Raw genomic sequence first — 17,601 nt, 5'->3', positions numbered from 1 at the left:
TAACAACCCGTCTAGCACCGCGGCACAGGACCTGACCCCGTCGCTCCATCTCCGTGGTAGACGTCCTCTCGGGCGCATTCCGCTACTTCCAGCTGCCACTCCGTCATCGGTTTCGACCACCGACCATCATCCCTCCTCGTGACGCGTCCGGCCCAGACCCACTGCGATCCAAACGCCTGCGAGTTAATGACAGCTCATGGGAGGTGATGCGAAAGGGTTGTTTTGCTCATTTGTTCCGGGTCTGCCTTTGCGCCTCCCTTGCTGCCCTGTGTTACAGACTTTCACGGCTCCCTCCTTTGACGACAAGATCCTGGAGGTGGTGGCCGTGTTTGGCAGCATGCAGATGGCCGTGTCCAGAGTTATAAACTTGCAGTACCACCGCATCGCGCAGGTGAGAAGATGGAGGAGAACACGGCCCCTTGTTCAGGAGGGTCATGCCAAGCTTTCGCGGTCGCGAGTGATGTTGTTAAGTATAATGATCCCAATTAAGTTATTTTGCAAGTACATTTTTCAGCATTTTAATGTATGAACGCATCCGAGAGGACGTCCGCTGTGGAGATGGAGCGATGAAAATTAGCTCGTGTGCAGACTCGGAGGATTCGTTACATCATCGCAGAATCGTGGAACGTGTGGCAGTGGTTGGGGAGGCCTTGAACCAGAAGTGGACGTTTCATCGCTGGCGACTGATGACGATGATTTACAAACATTTGCGCGCGTGTACCGTGTTGCACCTGGGGAGCGGTGGCCCAGTGGTTAGCACACTGCACTACAAACCCGGCGACCCGAGTTCCATTCCTACTCGCCACCAATATAACAGTGACGGTTATCTGAACCGATCTTGGGACTCCCCTAGGTCGACTCGGCCTCAAATGAGTACCTGGTGCGGTGTGTAAAAACATCGCCACTCGGGAGACCTCTCGTGTGCCGTGCCGGCCTTCATAGGTGCTACTCGCTCACAGCACTTTCCCGAACAGTCTGTTAAGGCTACACGGGGTATCTTTGTCTTTGCAGTGCCGCACCGTGCGAATCAGCATCCTGGGGGAGGAGGGGCTGCCCGTGCAGGTGGACGGGGAGGCGTGGGTGCAGCCGCCCGGATTCATCCGCATCGCTCACCGCAACCGCGCTCAGATGCTCACGCGGGACAGAGTGAGAATCGCCCGCCTCCACTGCAGCAGCAACAGCACTGACGATGCTGGAGAGAAGGGGTTCAAGGGCCGAGAGAGAGAGAGAGAAGGGGTTCAGTGGCTTGCAGAAGGGGACTGAGTTATCGCTACTTCTGAAGGCAGTTTTGGAGACGCCGAACCAGTTATTGCTGAGATCTCGGTTAAAAATGTTGGGGCTGGATCTTTTTCAAGTGTCAAGTTTATTTTGTTTAACCAGATGGGAACTCAAAGAGTTCCGATTGTTCTCATTTGCAAGACCGATCTGGGTTCACCAAAATATATTATAATCGCAAGACAGTAAAAGTACTGGAGCAGACGTTGAAAAAAAGATAAATCTGAGCAAAAATAACTGAGATTATTCTTAGACTGATCGTAGTACAATTACAAATAACAGTACATAATCGCTTTTCAGTTTCAGTTTTAATTTATTAGGATTTACCCTGTGAGCCATTCGGCTCTTGATTTGGGTTAAACCGCAACAAACAATAAAATTACAAGATACACCTAAAATTCATTGTACACAAATCTGAACATCGCATACGTAAACAATAAAATCCTACAGAAAAAGCACAACCCGTCCATGCTGTGTACAGAAAGTGCAAAAAATTCCATTTCAGAGACAAGGTGCCAGTGCAATTGAGATACAGGTCCAAGATCTTACACCGAGAGGTTCATAATGATGATTGCCATGACAGTAACAATGACAACACTGGTTAGGATGACAATGAGTGTGACTTAAACAGCAGTGATAATGTAATGGTTCTCACGCTGGAGGTCTCCGATTCGATTTCCCATCACGGCTGTTGAAAAAATGTACAACTTTTTTAAAGTCCCCATGCCTCTGTTTATCCAGCAGTATAAATGGGTAATGACGATGATGAGGATCCGTTTGTGTGGATGCTAGGCTTTCGAGAGCACGCTAAAGCTGTGGGAGGACAAGCAGCATCGCGATGATTCTGCACGCCCAGGCTCCCAGCATGCCTTACAGGGGGGCAGCAGCGATTCCCAGCATGCCTTGCAAGGGGGCAGCAGCGGTGGACTGGTGCCCGAGGTGGTTGGGGGAGCAGAGGCAGAGCAAGTTCATCAGTTTGCAGAGACTGCACGATTACTCATGAAGGAGTGAGTATGTGTGCGCGCGTGTGTACCTGTACGCTTATGCATTTGTCTGTGTGTACAAATGTCCGGTGTGAGTAGTGGGGAGTGGTGACATGATGGTTAGCGAATTGTGCTACCAACCTGGCAACCCGGGTTCGATTCCCAGCCACGGCTTTACGTTGGTGACGAACGAGATCTAAATTGGTCCTGGGCATCCCGTAGGTCGGCTCAGCCTTAAAATTATAACTTGGTGCAGCGGTTAAAAACATCGGCACCGGGAAGACAAAGGCGGCCGTGCGTGGTCCTGGCCACACCACCCCCCCACGTGCACCGTGTGCCGGCCTTCCAAGGTGCTTGCTTACACAGCACTTGCCCCGACAATCTGAAAGGCCTACACGGGAGAGGGGGGGACACCTTTGTCTTTTGTGTGCGTGCGTCTCAGGATCCGCACAGCGGCCGACTCTCACCACGCCCTGGAGCAGGAGCTGGCGCACGCCGTGAACGCCGTGTCGCACGCCCTCGCCACCATCTACGCCAACACCGACTCCGAGGTGCCCCCTACCGTTCGGGCGGGGGGCGTGTGGGGGGCGTGTGGGGGGCGTGTGGGGGGCGTGTGGGGTGCTCGTCGACTCGGCAGTGGGAACCTCGCGATTTCAAATCCCGGTGTGGGGCGGTGGGGCGGTGAGGGGTGGAGGGTTTTGAACGGCATCCATCATTCGTCGTCCGACTCCCATCTTCTTCATTCGTCGTGTTCGTTGCCATCATCATCTTCGTCATCATCTGTATGTGTTCGTCACAATCATCTTCATCCTCGCCACAGTCATCATCTTCTTCATGTTCGTCACAATCATCATCTTGTCACAATTATCATCATGTTTGTCACAATCATCTTCATGTTCGTCACAATCATCATCTTGTCACAATTATCATCATGTTTGTCACAATCATCATCTTGTCACAATTATCATCATGTTTGTCACAATCATCTTCATGTTCGTCACAATCATCATCTTGTCACAATTATCATCATGTTTGTCACAATCATCATCTTGTAACAATTATCATCATGTTTGTCACAATCATCATTATCTTCATTTCTCTTTATTATTGTAATCGACATCATCATCATCACCCCTCTGGCGCCAACTAAAATGGGAAGCGTCACTTTATGGGGAGTCAATAGTTGTTGTTTCGGCGATACTGGCTCTTGCCATAGGAATGTGGAAGTTCCACCCCAGCTCAGCACCAAGCAGTGGAGATGAAGACACGAGCACTGTGTCAGCGTCCGTCGGTGCTCACAACATGTTCCCCGGGGGGGTGGAGCGGGGAAATCTCGTGTTTTTGTGTGTCGGTATATACATCTCTGCATATAAGTGTATGTGAATTTGTGTAGGTTTGGATGTGTGTATATGTTTGTTGATATTATATAAATGTGTTGAGTATGTATGTTGAACTTATTTCACGCCGTACGGAGCTCACCGTGATAATCGGAGGGGCGTGGGGAAGTACCCGGTGTGATATGTAAACATCGCCGCTGGGGAGACGAAGGCAGCCGGGCGTGGCGTTGGCTGCCCACCCCCTCGTGTGCCGTGCCGGCCTTCATAGGTGCTACTCGCTAACAGCACTTGCCCAGTAAGTCTTGTCGAGGCTATAAGATGGATCTTTATGTATCCCCATCCCATGGCACAGCCGCTGAGCCAGGCGTTGGTGCTGGACCTCGTCCACAAGGTGAAAGCGCTGCACAGCGAGACAGCCCAGCTCCTCTGTGGGAAACTGGTACGATCCACCGCTGACCTTAATAGGTGCTCGCCGACCGTATGTGTGTTCAAGGAACCATCGTTGTTTTCGCCAACGTTATCCGTCTTCACTGTCATTGATTTTCACCTTCGCCCATCTTTTGGTTTGTCGTCATCAGCAGCGTTTTCAACGTCGTCTCCATCGCAATCGTCGTCGTCTTCGTTGCGTATTCGTATGTGGGTAGTGACCAAATAACGGGATGAATCGAACCAGGGTCGATAAACGATAACCACTAAATCTTTGACCGTTTTAAGAGATCGACTATCGATTCCGAAAGTCAGGAACCACTTATCGTTTCCTGCTGAACTTTACCGATGAATGCGCCGATTGGCACACGCGGACACACAAACCGCACGGGTGGCAAGCCATCGGTACGAGAGCAATGCGTAAAAGCGTACAAAATGAGTTGGCGAGCGTTGAACGTGTCCTATGCAAAAAGAGACACTCGCGTGTATCCGTATGAAATGTGTGTACGAACTTTTAGCACCGTACGTAGCCAACTGTGCTAATGGGAGGTGTCTGTGTGTGTGTTTGCGTGTGTGCTTGTCGTATCACTGTGCGTGCGTGTTGCATCGTCGTGGTGGGGCGTAGCTGCTGGACACGTCGCACGAGGAGCGTCTGGGCGCAGCGCTGGGCAGCGTCGAGCAGGAGTTGCATGGCCTGGGGGACATCGCGTGGCTCTCGGGGAGCGTACGGGCGTCGGACTCGGAGGTGAGGAGGCACGCCACTCGCCCGCTCGCCCGCCCGCTCGTTTACCGATCCAATTACTCACTCACTTGCAAACTCTCACTCGCGTATACACTCATCCGCACGCCCAATCACTCGCCCACTCAAACATTCAATCACTCACCAATTCACCTACTTAAATGCTCATTCACTCACTCACTAATTTAATCACTCACATACTGTCTCTCTCTCTCACTCTCCTCGTGTCTCCCCCATGTCTCCGTGTATCTCCACATGCCTGTGGATTGCAGGGCGCTCTGGTAGAGTTCTCCAAGAGGAGCCGAAGCTCAAAGTTCCGTCTCTTCCGGAGAGACAAGAACCACAAGCCGCGTGACAGCAGAGGGCTGGCTCCCTTCCCTGGTACGTGGCCCATGTACACTGCCTTGCGCTGCGCCTCCACGCCCCTGTGTTCATCATCATCTTCGTCGTAACAGACGGCGGAGTAAAACATAGCGAGAATTCCTGCTCAAAATAGCAATCGTCTCTGTTCGCATCCCTGAGAACAACGGTCGAAAATCCACATTCCCACGTACACACCCCTGTGCCGTGTCTGCAATTGCTGCTCTGTGTGTGTGACGGTGCAGCTGCATTTGTGTATAATATTACCGCCGCACGTGCATTACAAACCCAGTTACCCGAGTTCGATTCCCACTCGCGACCAATAACTGTGGATAAATGTTAACTGGTCCTGGGCCTCCCCTAGGTCGACTCGGCCTTCAACGAGTACCTGATGCGGTGTGTAAACATCAGCACTGGGGAGACAAAGGCGAGCGGCCGTGGTGTTGGCAACCCCACACCCCCTGATGTGCCGTGCCGGCCTTCATAGGTGCTCACCAACAGCCCTTGCCCCAACAGTCTGTTAATGGCTATACAGGGGATCTTTGTATTTGTGTGTACCACCACCACCACCACTCTCTACGAAACACAGTCACTGCCGATATAACTCTGCCAATGTGTGTTTGAGCACGCGGCGTCTAATGTTGCCGACTGGCGCGCCTGCGCGTGTCCACGTCTTTGTGTGTCCGTGTGTCCCTGTAGTCCAGCAGTGGGGTGTGGAGGAGGTGGGCGCGTGGTTGGAGCTGCTCTCTCTGGGCGAGCACCGCGAGTCGTTCGCTCGGCACGACATCCACGGCACGGAGCTCCTCCAGCTCGAGAGGAGAGACCTGAAGGTGCGGCCCGCGAAAGGGACGCGAGACACGCGATGCTCGTCACACAGAGAGACAAACCACTGGGCAGACAGAGAGAGACGCACCACTCCGTACAGACGCACTACTCGATACACACACAGATACACGCTACTCTATACACAGACATATACACTATATGTTACACAGACACTACTTGTTACACAGAGACACCTTGGCTCGGTACGCAAAGACATAGTTCCCCACCTTATGTGCTGCCCCCCTTCCTCCTCCTTGCTGTGTTTATTCCATCAGGAGCTGGGCATCTCCAAAGTTGGCCACGTCAAGCGAATTCTCAACGGTATCAAAGAGCTCAACAAGGGACCCACAGGGGAGTTCTGAGAGCCTCCAAGCATTCACCTCTCATCAAGTAGGTCCCGTGACAAGGGAGGTCCCACCACGGAGGTCCCACCACGGAGGTCCCACCACGGAGGTCCCACCACGGAGGTTTCAGCAAGGAGGTCTCATCGTGGAGATCTCATCGTGGAGGTCTCAACATTGGAGATCGCAACAAGGAGGTCTCAAGACGGAGGTCTCAAGACGGGGGTCTCAGCAAGGAGGTCCCGTCAAGGACGTCTCCTCACGGAGGTCTCGTCACGGAGGTCTCGTCACCAGCTCATCGGGTCCACCACGGAAGCCCCACTACGGAGATCTCATCACTACGGAGGTGTAGGCCTTACCACAGAGGTGTAGGTCCCACCACAGAGGTGTAGACCCTAATACAGAGGTTTAAGGCTCCAATACAGAGGAGTAGGCCCCACCACAGAGGAGTAGGCCTCACCACAGAGGTGTAGGCCCCACCACAGAGGTGTAGGCCCCACCACAGAGGTGTAGGCCCACCACAGAGGTAGTAGGCCCCACCACAGAGGAGTAGGCCTCACCACAGAGGTGTAGGCCTCACCACAGAGGTGTAGGCCCCACCACAGAGGTGTAGGCCCCACCACAGAGGTGTAGGCCCCACCACAGAGGTGTAGGCCCCACCACAGAGGTTTAAGGCTCCACCATAGAGGTGTAGGTCCCACCACCGAGGTGTAGGCCTCACCACAGAGGTGTAGGCCCCACCACAGAGGTGTAGGCCTCACCACAGAGGTGTAGGCTCCACCACAGAGGTGTAGGCCCCACCACAGAGGTGTAGGCCCCACCACAGAGGTTTAAGCTGCACCAGAGAGAAGTAAGCTGCACAAAAGAGGACCCCAGCACCGAGGACGTCTGTGTCTTGACCTCAGCCTCGTGTTGCGTGGGCTCCTGCGCAGCGTCTGTCTGTCTATTCCACTACCAAAGGCCACGGCAGGACTGTGGACTTGACCAAAACACAGGGGGGCAGATGCCCCCCCCCCACTCCCCTATTGAAAGCAGCCAGACCGTCAGTGTGTGGGTGTGGGTGCGTGTGTGTGTAGACTTGCGTCCGTGTGTGTAGACCTGCGTGTGTAGACTTGCGTGCGTGTGTGTGTAGACCTGCACGTGTGTGAATGGGTAAAGTTCTAGGGGTGAAACAATTTTACTGCCCCCCCCCCCCCCCTCTTCCAAAGGTGCTTCTATGAATTGTCAAGATTCGTCGTCTCTATTTGAGTCAAGTACAGAATGTTGTTTTGATACATTGTAAGGAATGGTCACACCTCTATTGGCGGTGGAGACAATTTTTAACCTATTACATACAACATATACAAGTCAAAAAGCATCGATCCGTACAGACGTGGTACGATGCTTGTTTCCTAAAAGCAAGGTTCAATACGATGCGGTGGATTATTCCAGCCCGAGTGGATGGGTATATTTGGGTGTGTGAGTAGGCACGTGTATGGATGTTGTGTGCATGTATGTGTGTGTGTGCGTATGCATGTGTGTGTAGATTTACTTGTGTAGGGATGCATTTGTGTATGTGTCCGATGTGCGATGTGTGTGCGTGTGTATCGGTATAGGAGGTCTGTGTGTTTTGCATGTGGAGATCAGCGTGCTGCGCTACGAACCCGGAAACTCGAGTTAAATTCTCGCCTGCAGCTCACGTTAGTCTAAAGCCTGCCCGAGGTCAATTTAGCCTTAAATGAGTTCCTGTTGCAGTCTATAAACACAAAAACCCCCTTGTGTGCCATGCCAGCCTTAATAGATGCTCGCTAACAGCACCTTCCCCAACAATCTGTAAGGTTTGTACGGGGAGATCTTCGTGTGTATGTGTGTGTGTATCCTGTGTATTTAAGTTTATTATGCGCATTTATTTAAGTTTGTGTGTAATCATGCAAAAAAACATCTGTGTAGTGTGCGTGCGTGTAGCGTGTAGCGTGCGTGTAGTGTGCGTGTTGTGTGCGTGTTGTGTGTCCTGTGATTGCACACCCATGCACTGTGCTGGCTGTTTTTTTTTATGAACCTTGTTTGACTTTTATACTGAAAAAAATGAAAAGGAACAAAATGGTAAGGAGGAGGAGCGTGTGTTTTAACTGTTGTAGCTTCATCACGTTTGTGCCATGATTGACGCGACCAAAAAAAAATAATCCAACACTTAAAAAAAAAGATGATGATTAGATTTTTTTAAGTTTTAACATCGGGTTAAATTTTAAACCCTTTTTTAAATTAAAATCGTCGAGGATATTTTCCAGACCTTAATATTTTGGTTGTACATGTCTTAATTTGCAAGGTTGGCGTTCTTAAATTTATTACTACTATTAATGTTATTGTAATTGGTGTTGTTTTAAGCTAAATGAGGTTTATGATTGGAGTGAAACATCTGTAATAGCGTGCGCTGAGTGTTGAAAAAGTGATCGTTTTAACGTGTGCAATATCTTTTCTCCCACAAGTTGAGAGGTGGGCGTTTAAATGTGGCTCACCACCGAGCCAGCCGTCGCAGTTCAATCCCTCCTGCTGCTCAGAAGTTGTACACATCGCATGGCAACACGGCAGTGGGCCCCAATGGGTTGCATTTGTGGCTGGAGCAATGGGTTGCATTTGTGGCTGGAGCAATGGGTTGCATTTGTGGCATCAACAACAACAACATCAGCAGTAGCGGAAGCATCGTCCTAAGCAGCCACATTCTAATCGCCGTCATGCTATCGTGTATTGGGTTGGCTAGGGCCAAGTGGCATAGGTTATTGGTGACGAGTTTTTAGTATAGGGGCAGGGCTAGGGTCTGGCAGGCTTTTGTGATTTGACCTCGTTCGATTCTGGTGGTCTCGAGTGGTTCGTTCTATGGCCGGTAATTTGGTTGGCCGGTGTGGCTGGGGCTACGCGTAGAGTGGTTGGCCTAGTGTGCTTTAGGGATGGATATTGACGGTGTATCGCTCGTGACATTCGGGCTCGGGCATGCGCTAGCTCCTTACGGACTGCTTCGTGATGTTGTGTATGTTACGTAGTATTCACGTGCGTTGCGGCTCTTGAAATATTGAGTTTTGTACCGATTTCGAAAGAAAAAAAAGGCTCCTTGTAATTTTGATTGCCGTCCCCTGGGCTAGGGTTGTATTGTTTAGCGCGGTTAGGTCCAGCAGTAGAGTTTAGTTGGCTGGTGTGGTTACGGACGGGGGTAGTACATGGTTGGCTTTTGTTAAATGGGCCAGTCTCTGTTGTGTTAGTGTGGTGAGGGCACGTATGCTCGACCCACAAACTGTTTGCCCCCTCCCCCATCCTTGTGTTTTACCTTTGCCAATCTGCAGCATACAGCCTCTTGTTGTAGCTGGAGCAGGGATTGAACTGTCGACTTGCTTGCAGGCTGGCTCGGTTGGCAAGCTCTGCCCAGCGCGCAGGACCCAGACCCCCCCACCCCATTGGCCGCGCCAAACGAATCGACTTGAATCATTCGTCCGTTCGAGAGCTCCGGAGTGCGGGCATTGCTTTTGTGCGGGTGTTTATTCGCCGTTTTTACCGTCGTCGATGTTGTATCAACGGTTATCGTATTTCAGTCCGCGTGCTAAAGGCTGATTTTTTTTTTTCCCAAAGCTGCCGGGACACTTTGATGTCGAGTGTCTTTTTTTTTCCTGGCTCTAATTTGCCAGTTCCGTGCACGCGTGTACAAAATGGAGCAAATGGGGCAGTGTTTCTTGCACTGTGCTACCAGGCCAGCCACCTGGATTCCATTCCCGTCCACGCCAGTGGCGAGTTGAATTTTAACCCGTCCAGGGCCCAATCTCTAGGTTGGCTCGGCTTGAATTGAGTGGAGGGTGCAAACAATCAGCACCGGGGAGATGAAGGCAAGCAAGAGCGGTGTTCCCACACCGCCGGCCTTAGTAAGCGCTCGCTAATGGCGCGTGTGCGTACAGGCTTTTGAGTCTAAACGTGGGGTATTTATATTGGTGGCTACGTATGAATATTTGGTGTATTTTGATGTCACTGTGTCAATGGCCAGGTCTTTGAAAATTGACTGTGGTCCATAGAAGCCTTCTCTTGAGAATGGTGTCACAGGGTTACTTACATTCCACTGTGTGTCTGATGACACATTTACATTGACAAGGCCTTACTACCCCTACCCAGTATGTAACTTACCAGGGATCCAACTCCTAAAGACTGACTAAGTAGGTAGCTAGTCAGTTCCCCATTGTAATTGTTCCGTAAAATGCAGGAGGGCTGATGGAAAAGTCTGTGGCTTGATATTGAAGGGGAACGGTGCTTACAATAAAGGGCGAATGTTTATATTTTTTTATCAAGGACTACAAATGCTCAGTGCTAAATTAATTGTCCTCTTATGTTCATTGGAAATTTGAGAACTCTGAAAGACAAAACAAATCTAAAACTACAAAAACAATCGGGGAGAATCGAGATAAATCTGAAAAATTCCCACATCCACAACTGAAGTGGCTCCCAGTGCCGTCCAAATGTCTCCCCAACCAGAGAATCGCTTGTTGGGAAAGTGCACCCTACTCGTTACGGAGGAGCGCTGTGAGTAGTGAGCTCCATGGGTGCTAGAGGAGTTATTCTGAGCGGTGGTAAAATTAAAGCCCTTGGTACATTGATGAACCAAATGCTTCGGACTTGAAGGGGAGGGGGGAGCTGTGTCTAGGAATAATAGGGCTCTCATCAGGGCCACGTGTTGCTCACTGGATCAGTACATGGAACTTTCCATCAGCTGCTCTCCTGAAACTATGTATGTGGAGGTCCGGTCACTGGCTCACTCGGAGGCGTTCACATACAGCGAAGAACTCCCCAAATCGCTGAGCTTCGAGGTGACCGGGAGATGGTAAGAGATGAATCGTGTTTCTGACCGATCTGTGTTGTGGACTTGAGAAAACTATCCCCCCTCCCCTTCTCCCAAGTTATGCGTGGCGTTTTCTCCGGGTACATTATGGTGACGTTGTTTTTTTGTCAGCTGGCCTGTACAAATTCTATGGCTGTTGTGTGTGTGTTCCACCAAGTCTTTGTGGAGTGCTCATGCCAAAAAAAAACATTGTGGTGTAAATACGAGGACCACTCAAAAAGATGTCTGACTGCACAGACAAGGGACCTGTGGCCTATATTTGTGGTCGTGTTGTGGCGCCAGTCATTCCTTGCAGGCGGATTCGCCAATGTAGTCGGTTGAAGTCGTGACGCTGATGTTGGGCTACAGATGTGTTGACCGAGGTGTTAATCCACACCAAGAATTCACATCCATTCTAGCGCAGGCCTAACGGCTCCGTGTCCGCTCCGTAGCCGCTCCGTAGCTTAGACCCACAACTCAGAAACTCAACCTGCGCTGTTTATTAAGTCGGGATATGAATAATTATAACCTTGATTTGAAGCTTTCGTGACTGCAGGAATTACTCTTTGGTTCTTTCGGTAAAGTTAAATAATAGAACACGACGTTTCGATTGCAACACAAGCAACCGTCATCGGGTAGAAATACATTTGAGACAGACATTCCTGTAAACATTCATGCCAACGTTTGTTTTATTTTTTTAAACCTACAATGATTACTGGTATTGGCTTAACATCCCAATGCCGCACAAGTACAACGGTAATTACTCAATTTAGAATGCACACAGCAGAAGCAGCAACATCGCCCCACTCCTGCTCAAATTTGGCAGGGCCCTCTTAATGATGAGTCTCGAGATCTTTCCTGGGTAATAATACAAATGCATTTTCCAACAACTTCATATCTACTCTGCAGCCCAGACGCAGAACTCCACACCCATCTTATAGATCTGTCTCATCAAGAACTTACTCAGGTTTATTTTGTTTAGTGTCTCTTGTTAATATGTATTTTTTTCTTTTATGGCATTGCATAGCGAGGATGTATACAATTTTAATTGATTTATGAAAAAATAAATATGATGAGTGGGCGAAGACCCCAGGGCCAAGCCCAGGACACTTTGGCGGGACTGTGGCTCGGCTGGCGTGGAAACGCCTGGCAATTCCCCCAGGAAGAGCTAGAGTCTGTCGCCAGGGAAAGGGAGCTCTGGACCGCCACTACTCAACACGCTGCCACCGCAACCCTCACCAGGACAAGCGGATTGAGAAATGAACGAACGAGTTGGCTGGATGAATTTCACAATTGCTGTGTCGGAGACAGTGAGCCAGTCGCTGCTGAGATGCTGGAATAATTCTAGATTTGAAGTTTTCGTGACTGCAAGGGTCCATACTCTTTGGCTTTTTCGGTAAAGTCACGTAGGTAAAATTTTTAATTTAAATAAATTAAATCACGACGTTTCGGAGGCAACACAAGCTCCCGTCTTCAGGTGGCACCGTCACAGCAAAATTACTGCATCAAGTGGTACAGTAATTTGGTAAAGTAATTTTGCTACGTGACTTTACCGAAAAAAAACAAAGAGTATGCTGGAATAAATTCTGGGTTCTAGCCACTCGTGTGATGTAACCGGCCTCTTGAGTTGATACAATTTATGGTCTCGACCCACCCGGCAGTGACTGCACAAATCGAACTGTCACATTGACTTTGGTCTGTTCCTCGGCGTTCCGTGGCCGAGCTATTCGGCAGATGGACTCCTAACACAACTGCAGAGAACGGTCAAAGTGGTGATAGAGTTCAATCGTATCGAGGAACGGCCGTGGAATGGCACCACAGATACAATGCAATGTGGATTCGTATCGTTTGTCCATTTATGCCATTTAATCACCCGATTAGGTAAACGATAAATAAAATATAACGTCTAAAGTGACCCATTTTCAAGACGCTTTTCAGAAATTAGGCCGTATTTATTTTGTATATGGGTATAGGCAGCCACTCACATAGGCAGAGGAAAGCCTTGAACCTGGATTTGGAACCAGGGCAGGACATCAACAGCATGGTTGGCTGTGGGAGAAGGGAGTTCCAGACTGGAGGCAGCTGAAGACATCCGCCCCAGAAACCACTTCTGTAGGAGTCACATGTGCAGCAGGCCTCACCGCGTGTTGTTACTCGTCCCCATATCTTTATTATAATTTAAAACATTAGCCCTCGGAGCAATAGTGGGCATGCCACATTCAATTTGACACTTTAGTCTTTTGTGCAGTCAACTCGCTACGCTTGAGCATCCGGTTGAATGTATTGGTGGCGAGTCAAAAGCCAGAATCTGCATTGTAGGCGCTGCCCTCGTGAAGGCTCCCACTCATCTAGCGGGTCTTTGGGCAGGGGTCTCGAGGCACTGATGTAAAATAGCCCTTGGCATCAGACGGAAACGTCTTGCGTTTTGTATTTGGGTTTAAACAATTGTGAGTCGTGCAGCTAATTATGTGGGTGGGGGTGTGTCTGCACATTGCTGTTGGTATTTTTGTGTATGTGACTTTGTTATTGTGTGCGTGTCGCATGTGTACGTGCGTGGATGTCCCGAGTATCTTTACGTATCAATGCACACGTATCTGTGTTGCATCGTTCGCCTGTCTGTGTTATGTGTCCCATGGGCACGTGTGTGTCATCCATATGTCTGTACATAATCATTTATGTGTATGTCTGTTAATGTGTTTATGTTTAAAATATCTGCCTAGGTATTTTGTACAATCAGACACTCAACCCCCACATCTCCCAATTGGTGATTGGGCAGTTGTGGAGAGAGTGGAGTGTTTCCCATACCTGGGCAGTGTGCTTATGACCAGCTCTCCGAATCAGTTGAGCGGCATTATCTTTTTATTGGCTGCGTAACGCTGTGTGGAAGCTACCTGTTCAGTCGCTCCACACGAAACTTCAGGTCTTCTCGGCCACGGTCATTCCCTCCCTTCTCTACGCTTGCGAAACGTGGGCCCCCCTTAATTGAACATCTTTGCTGGTTAGAAACATTTAGGCTGGCCTGCCTACGATCCATCCTGGCTTTAACCAGGCTGGATTGTGTGAGGAGCTCACAAATCCTTGAAAGATCTGGACAAAGTGCCATCGGTTAGCTCCTCTGGCAGGCAAGGCTGCGTTGGCTGGGCCATGTAGCCCACATGCCCAGCCACCGCATGCCTAAACAGCTTTTGTTCAGCCGGATAGAAGGGGCTAAACATGCACGGCACGGCTTGAGAAGAGATTGAGTGATGTGGTGCAAGAGGACGTGGAGCTGAGTGGACTTGCCGATGACTGGTACTAGCGGTGTCAAGATCAGCCTCTGGTGGAGGCTCGTGAAGGACTCTGCTACTGTGCAGTTGGAGGCAGTCTCTCTCCAGCAACAACGGAGGGCGGAGGAGCGATGCTCACAACGAGCGGAGTGCCAGGTGGCTAAAACACAGCATGTTGGCACAGTAGGGGGCACAGGTGGTGCATCGGCCAGTCATCTAAGTTGACCCATGGCTCCTGGGTCTGCCCCGTGACCTGCCAGCGGGCGTTCGACACTTCACGTGGCCTTAACGTGCACTTAGCCTGGCACAAGCGCCGTGGTGACGTCACTGCCACTTCGCGGCAAATGGCGGTTTTGTTTAAAGATACGTTAAATTAGGTAGATCACACAATTATACACCAGTCATTCAAACACATTTGTTCTGATGCCATTTTAAAGCTACTTAAAAATCACTTAACGATTAAATGAAACTAAAATTCTAGTTTTTTTTACTGGCTTCAGCAAATAATTCTATGATGGTTACATTTTTTTTATCTACCCCAAGTGCTCTTTTGACCGACTTTATCAAGTTGGGTCAAAGAGCATAAATTCTAGATTTGAAGTTTTCGTGACTGCAAGGATTCATACTCTTTTTTCGGTAAAGTCACGTGGGTGAAAAATTCATATAAATGTAATCACGACGTTTCGGAGGCAACACAAGCTTCCGTCTTCAGGTGGAACCGCCACAGCAGTGAAACGTCGTGATTTAGTTTATTTGAATTTTTTACCTACGTGATTTTACCGAAAAAAACATTATAAAGAGCATAACGTTTGGCCAGTGAGGTCACGTGCATCGTCTGATGACTGCACGGTCCACCTGGTAGGTGCGAGCGCTGTTCACTAAGTGGGGGGTGACGTCACCGCGGCGCTTGTGCCAGGCTAGGTCCACTTATTTTTTTTACAATACACACCTATGCACATACCCCATAATACAAACACACACAACGTAATATGCACTATGTACAGCATAATGCATTACGATATACAAACTAATAATAAAATCATAAAATCCAGCACTGTTCAAACACTCACCATTGGCGATAATTCTCTTGACCTGTGTCAAAGTAAAGGTCAAACCAGCGCAGCTCATTGGTTCATCCACCCTGGACCCCGCCCCCACCCGCCTTTTGGCCACTGCCCCCAGTGTAAGTTGCCACCTGTCCAGGTTTGACCCGTACTGCTGGAGTTGGCGCTTTTGTGTTCAGGTGGCAACCGGGGTAGATTTGTCTCGGGACCTGGTGTCACTGTGTCGAACTCGATTGCAAGTCGAACTTAGCTCGCTGAGAAGTATGATGTCTGGGGGGAAACACACTGAGTCGACACGTGTGAAGAGTTTGAATCGTGGTGGCTATACTTTGAAATGTAAACCAACACATTCTGCCTTGTGCCATTAACAGCAAATTTATTCCAACATGATGCCCTCTGCGGTTGTCCAGCTAGAGAGCACATTGGGTCCCCCCCTCCCCCATTGCCTTTAACATCCGGATGGATATAATCTAGATTTGAAGTTTTCGTGAGTATGGATGGATATAGTGAAGGTTGTTTTTTTGTTGGGTTAGATCGCGTTAATTTGTGTCGTTAAACCTGCCACCACCCGGCACAGCCCAATTAGTAAGGTTGGCCACGTAAACAACAACATGCCAATTACTGCTTCAGCACACCGGTGTGTTGGAGAGTAAACTCACGACATTTATTGATTAAACAGAAACCCTTTCACATGGATAGTATTGGTCGCGAAAGCCTCCGTGTGGAACCCCAGCGGGTGACTCTGTTGTCGAGCAAGCGGCTTGCAATCAAAATGTCGCGAGTTCAAATCCTAGAGAGGGCGTTGACCTGGCAGCGTCGGTGCGATCCCAAGGTTCTCCAAACGAATTCCGCTCTGGCCGTGTGAGCCCCCCTCTCACCCCGTGAAACGCCTCGGGACTGGAGAGGGAGGAGACATTTCGCTGTTGGGAGGCGTCGATTTGTGCTCGTGTTGTGCGGTTTTCTGTCGTGAACTACTTGCAGCCACGCGTGAACCTATTATCGCCCACACGTGTGTTGTATGCACTTCGCAAACGTGCACCTAATGCATGTTGTGTACGTCAGCGAATGTATATTTGTGTTGATGCTTAAATGTACATGCGTGTAACGGATGCGTGCGTTTGTGTACGTTGTGTGTGTGTGTGGGGAGCGGTAGTGTAGCGCTTAGCGCTACGCTGCGCTACCAACCCGGCTATCCAAGTTCGAGTTCCGTCAATACACTGACGATTATCTGAACCGGTCTTGGGCCTCCCCTAGGTCGACTCAGCCTCAAATGAGTACCTGGTGCGGTGTAAAAAAAAAAACATCGCCGCTGGGGAGACAAAGGCGGCCGGGCGTCGTTTTGGCCACCCACAAACCCCCTCGTGTGTCATTGCTTTTTGCTAACAGCACTTGCATCCACAGTCTGTTAAGGCTACACGGGAAGGGGGGGTCGTTTGTCTTTGTGTATGAATACGTGCACTGTGTGTGTGTGTGTCTATACATATCTGTAAGTGCGTGTACGTGTCGTACACATTCCCAGCCTAACCCCCGTTGCCTTGCCAAGGCGAAGAAGGGCACTGTCCTTATTTATTTGTTGGAACATTGTGGAAGAGAAAGCGAAAAGTTACCGCTTTTGCTTCGTTCGGAGTTTTTTCCCGCCTATTTATAAACAGCCTCCGTGTCGAATGTTGATGTGCCCCCCACCCCCGCAAAAAAAAACATTCCCTGTGCCCCCTCCCCCCATGCAAACAGGACGTGTTGCATATGAATGTGCGTGACTTTGAGCTATTTTTTGTACATAACGCATTTTGAAAGAGAAGGAAAAGTGGCGAGAAGGCATTTCGAAATACCTCATTGAAAGTGAACGTCGTCTGCACGTGCACACACACACGAAAAATACAGAATATCCACTCTTCCAGTGACTTGTGAATGATTCATTATTTGTGTAGTCGTAGTCGTCGTCGTGTTGTTATCGTTACCCGGAGGAAAGCACACCCAAAAAGTAAGATGCGTGGTACATTTTTTTGTTAAATAAAATGCTTTAAAAAAAAAAACAATTTGATTTCATTGCCAAAAAAGAATCTACGCAGATCGACGCATTTGCATTGGTAAGCCGCGTGCGGAACGTTACATAGCGATTGGTGTATGTTGTCTTTTCCTTCTGACAACACGTGAAGT

The 17,601-nt window shown here is 49.5% G+C and overlaps 1 protein-coding gene across 4 annotated transcripts in view; it reads left to right on the top strand.

Annotated features, from left to right (window-relative positions):
- The window catches only part of LOC133353981 (diacylglycerol kinase delta-like), a 70,672-nt gene extending 53,216 nt beyond the window's left edge, over positions 1–17,456 (top strand). For all 4 annotated transcript variants that reach the window (XM_061570540.1, XM_061570538.1, XM_061570542.1 and 1 more), the window contains 9 exons: positions 278–391; positions 1,012–1,146; positions 2,068–2,282; positions 2,701–2,809; positions 3,948–4,034; positions 4,647–4,766; positions 5,033–5,141; positions 5,820–5,950; positions 6,221–17,456. In XM_061570540.1, the coding sequence (XP_061426524.1) occupies positions 278–391; positions 1,012–1,146; positions 2,068–2,282; positions 2,701–2,809; positions 3,948–4,034; positions 4,647–4,766; positions 5,033–5,141; positions 5,820–5,950; positions 6,221–6,307 (1,107 nt within the window). In that variant the 3' untranslated portion in view covers positions 6,308–17,456. The remainder of the gene's footprint in view (positions 1–277; positions 392–1,011; positions 1,147–2,067; positions 2,283–2,700; positions 2,810–3,947; positions 4,035–4,646; positions 4,767–5,032; positions 5,142–5,819; positions 5,951–6,220) is intronic.
- Positions 17,457–17,601: the final 145 nt, after the last annotated feature.

Source organism: Lethenteron reissneri, chromosome 45 (genome assembly GCF_015708825.2).
Source record: "Lethenteron reissneri isolate LAM-NWPU_2019-01 chromosome 45, ASM1570882v1, whole genome shotgun sequence".
NCBI lineage: Eukaryota > Metazoa > Chordata > Hyperoartia > Petromyzontiformes > Petromyzontidae > Lethenteron > Lethenteron reissneri.
The sequence above is the reverse complement of the archived record's forward strand: the minus strand, read 5'-3'. Positions and strand labels throughout refer to the sequence as shown.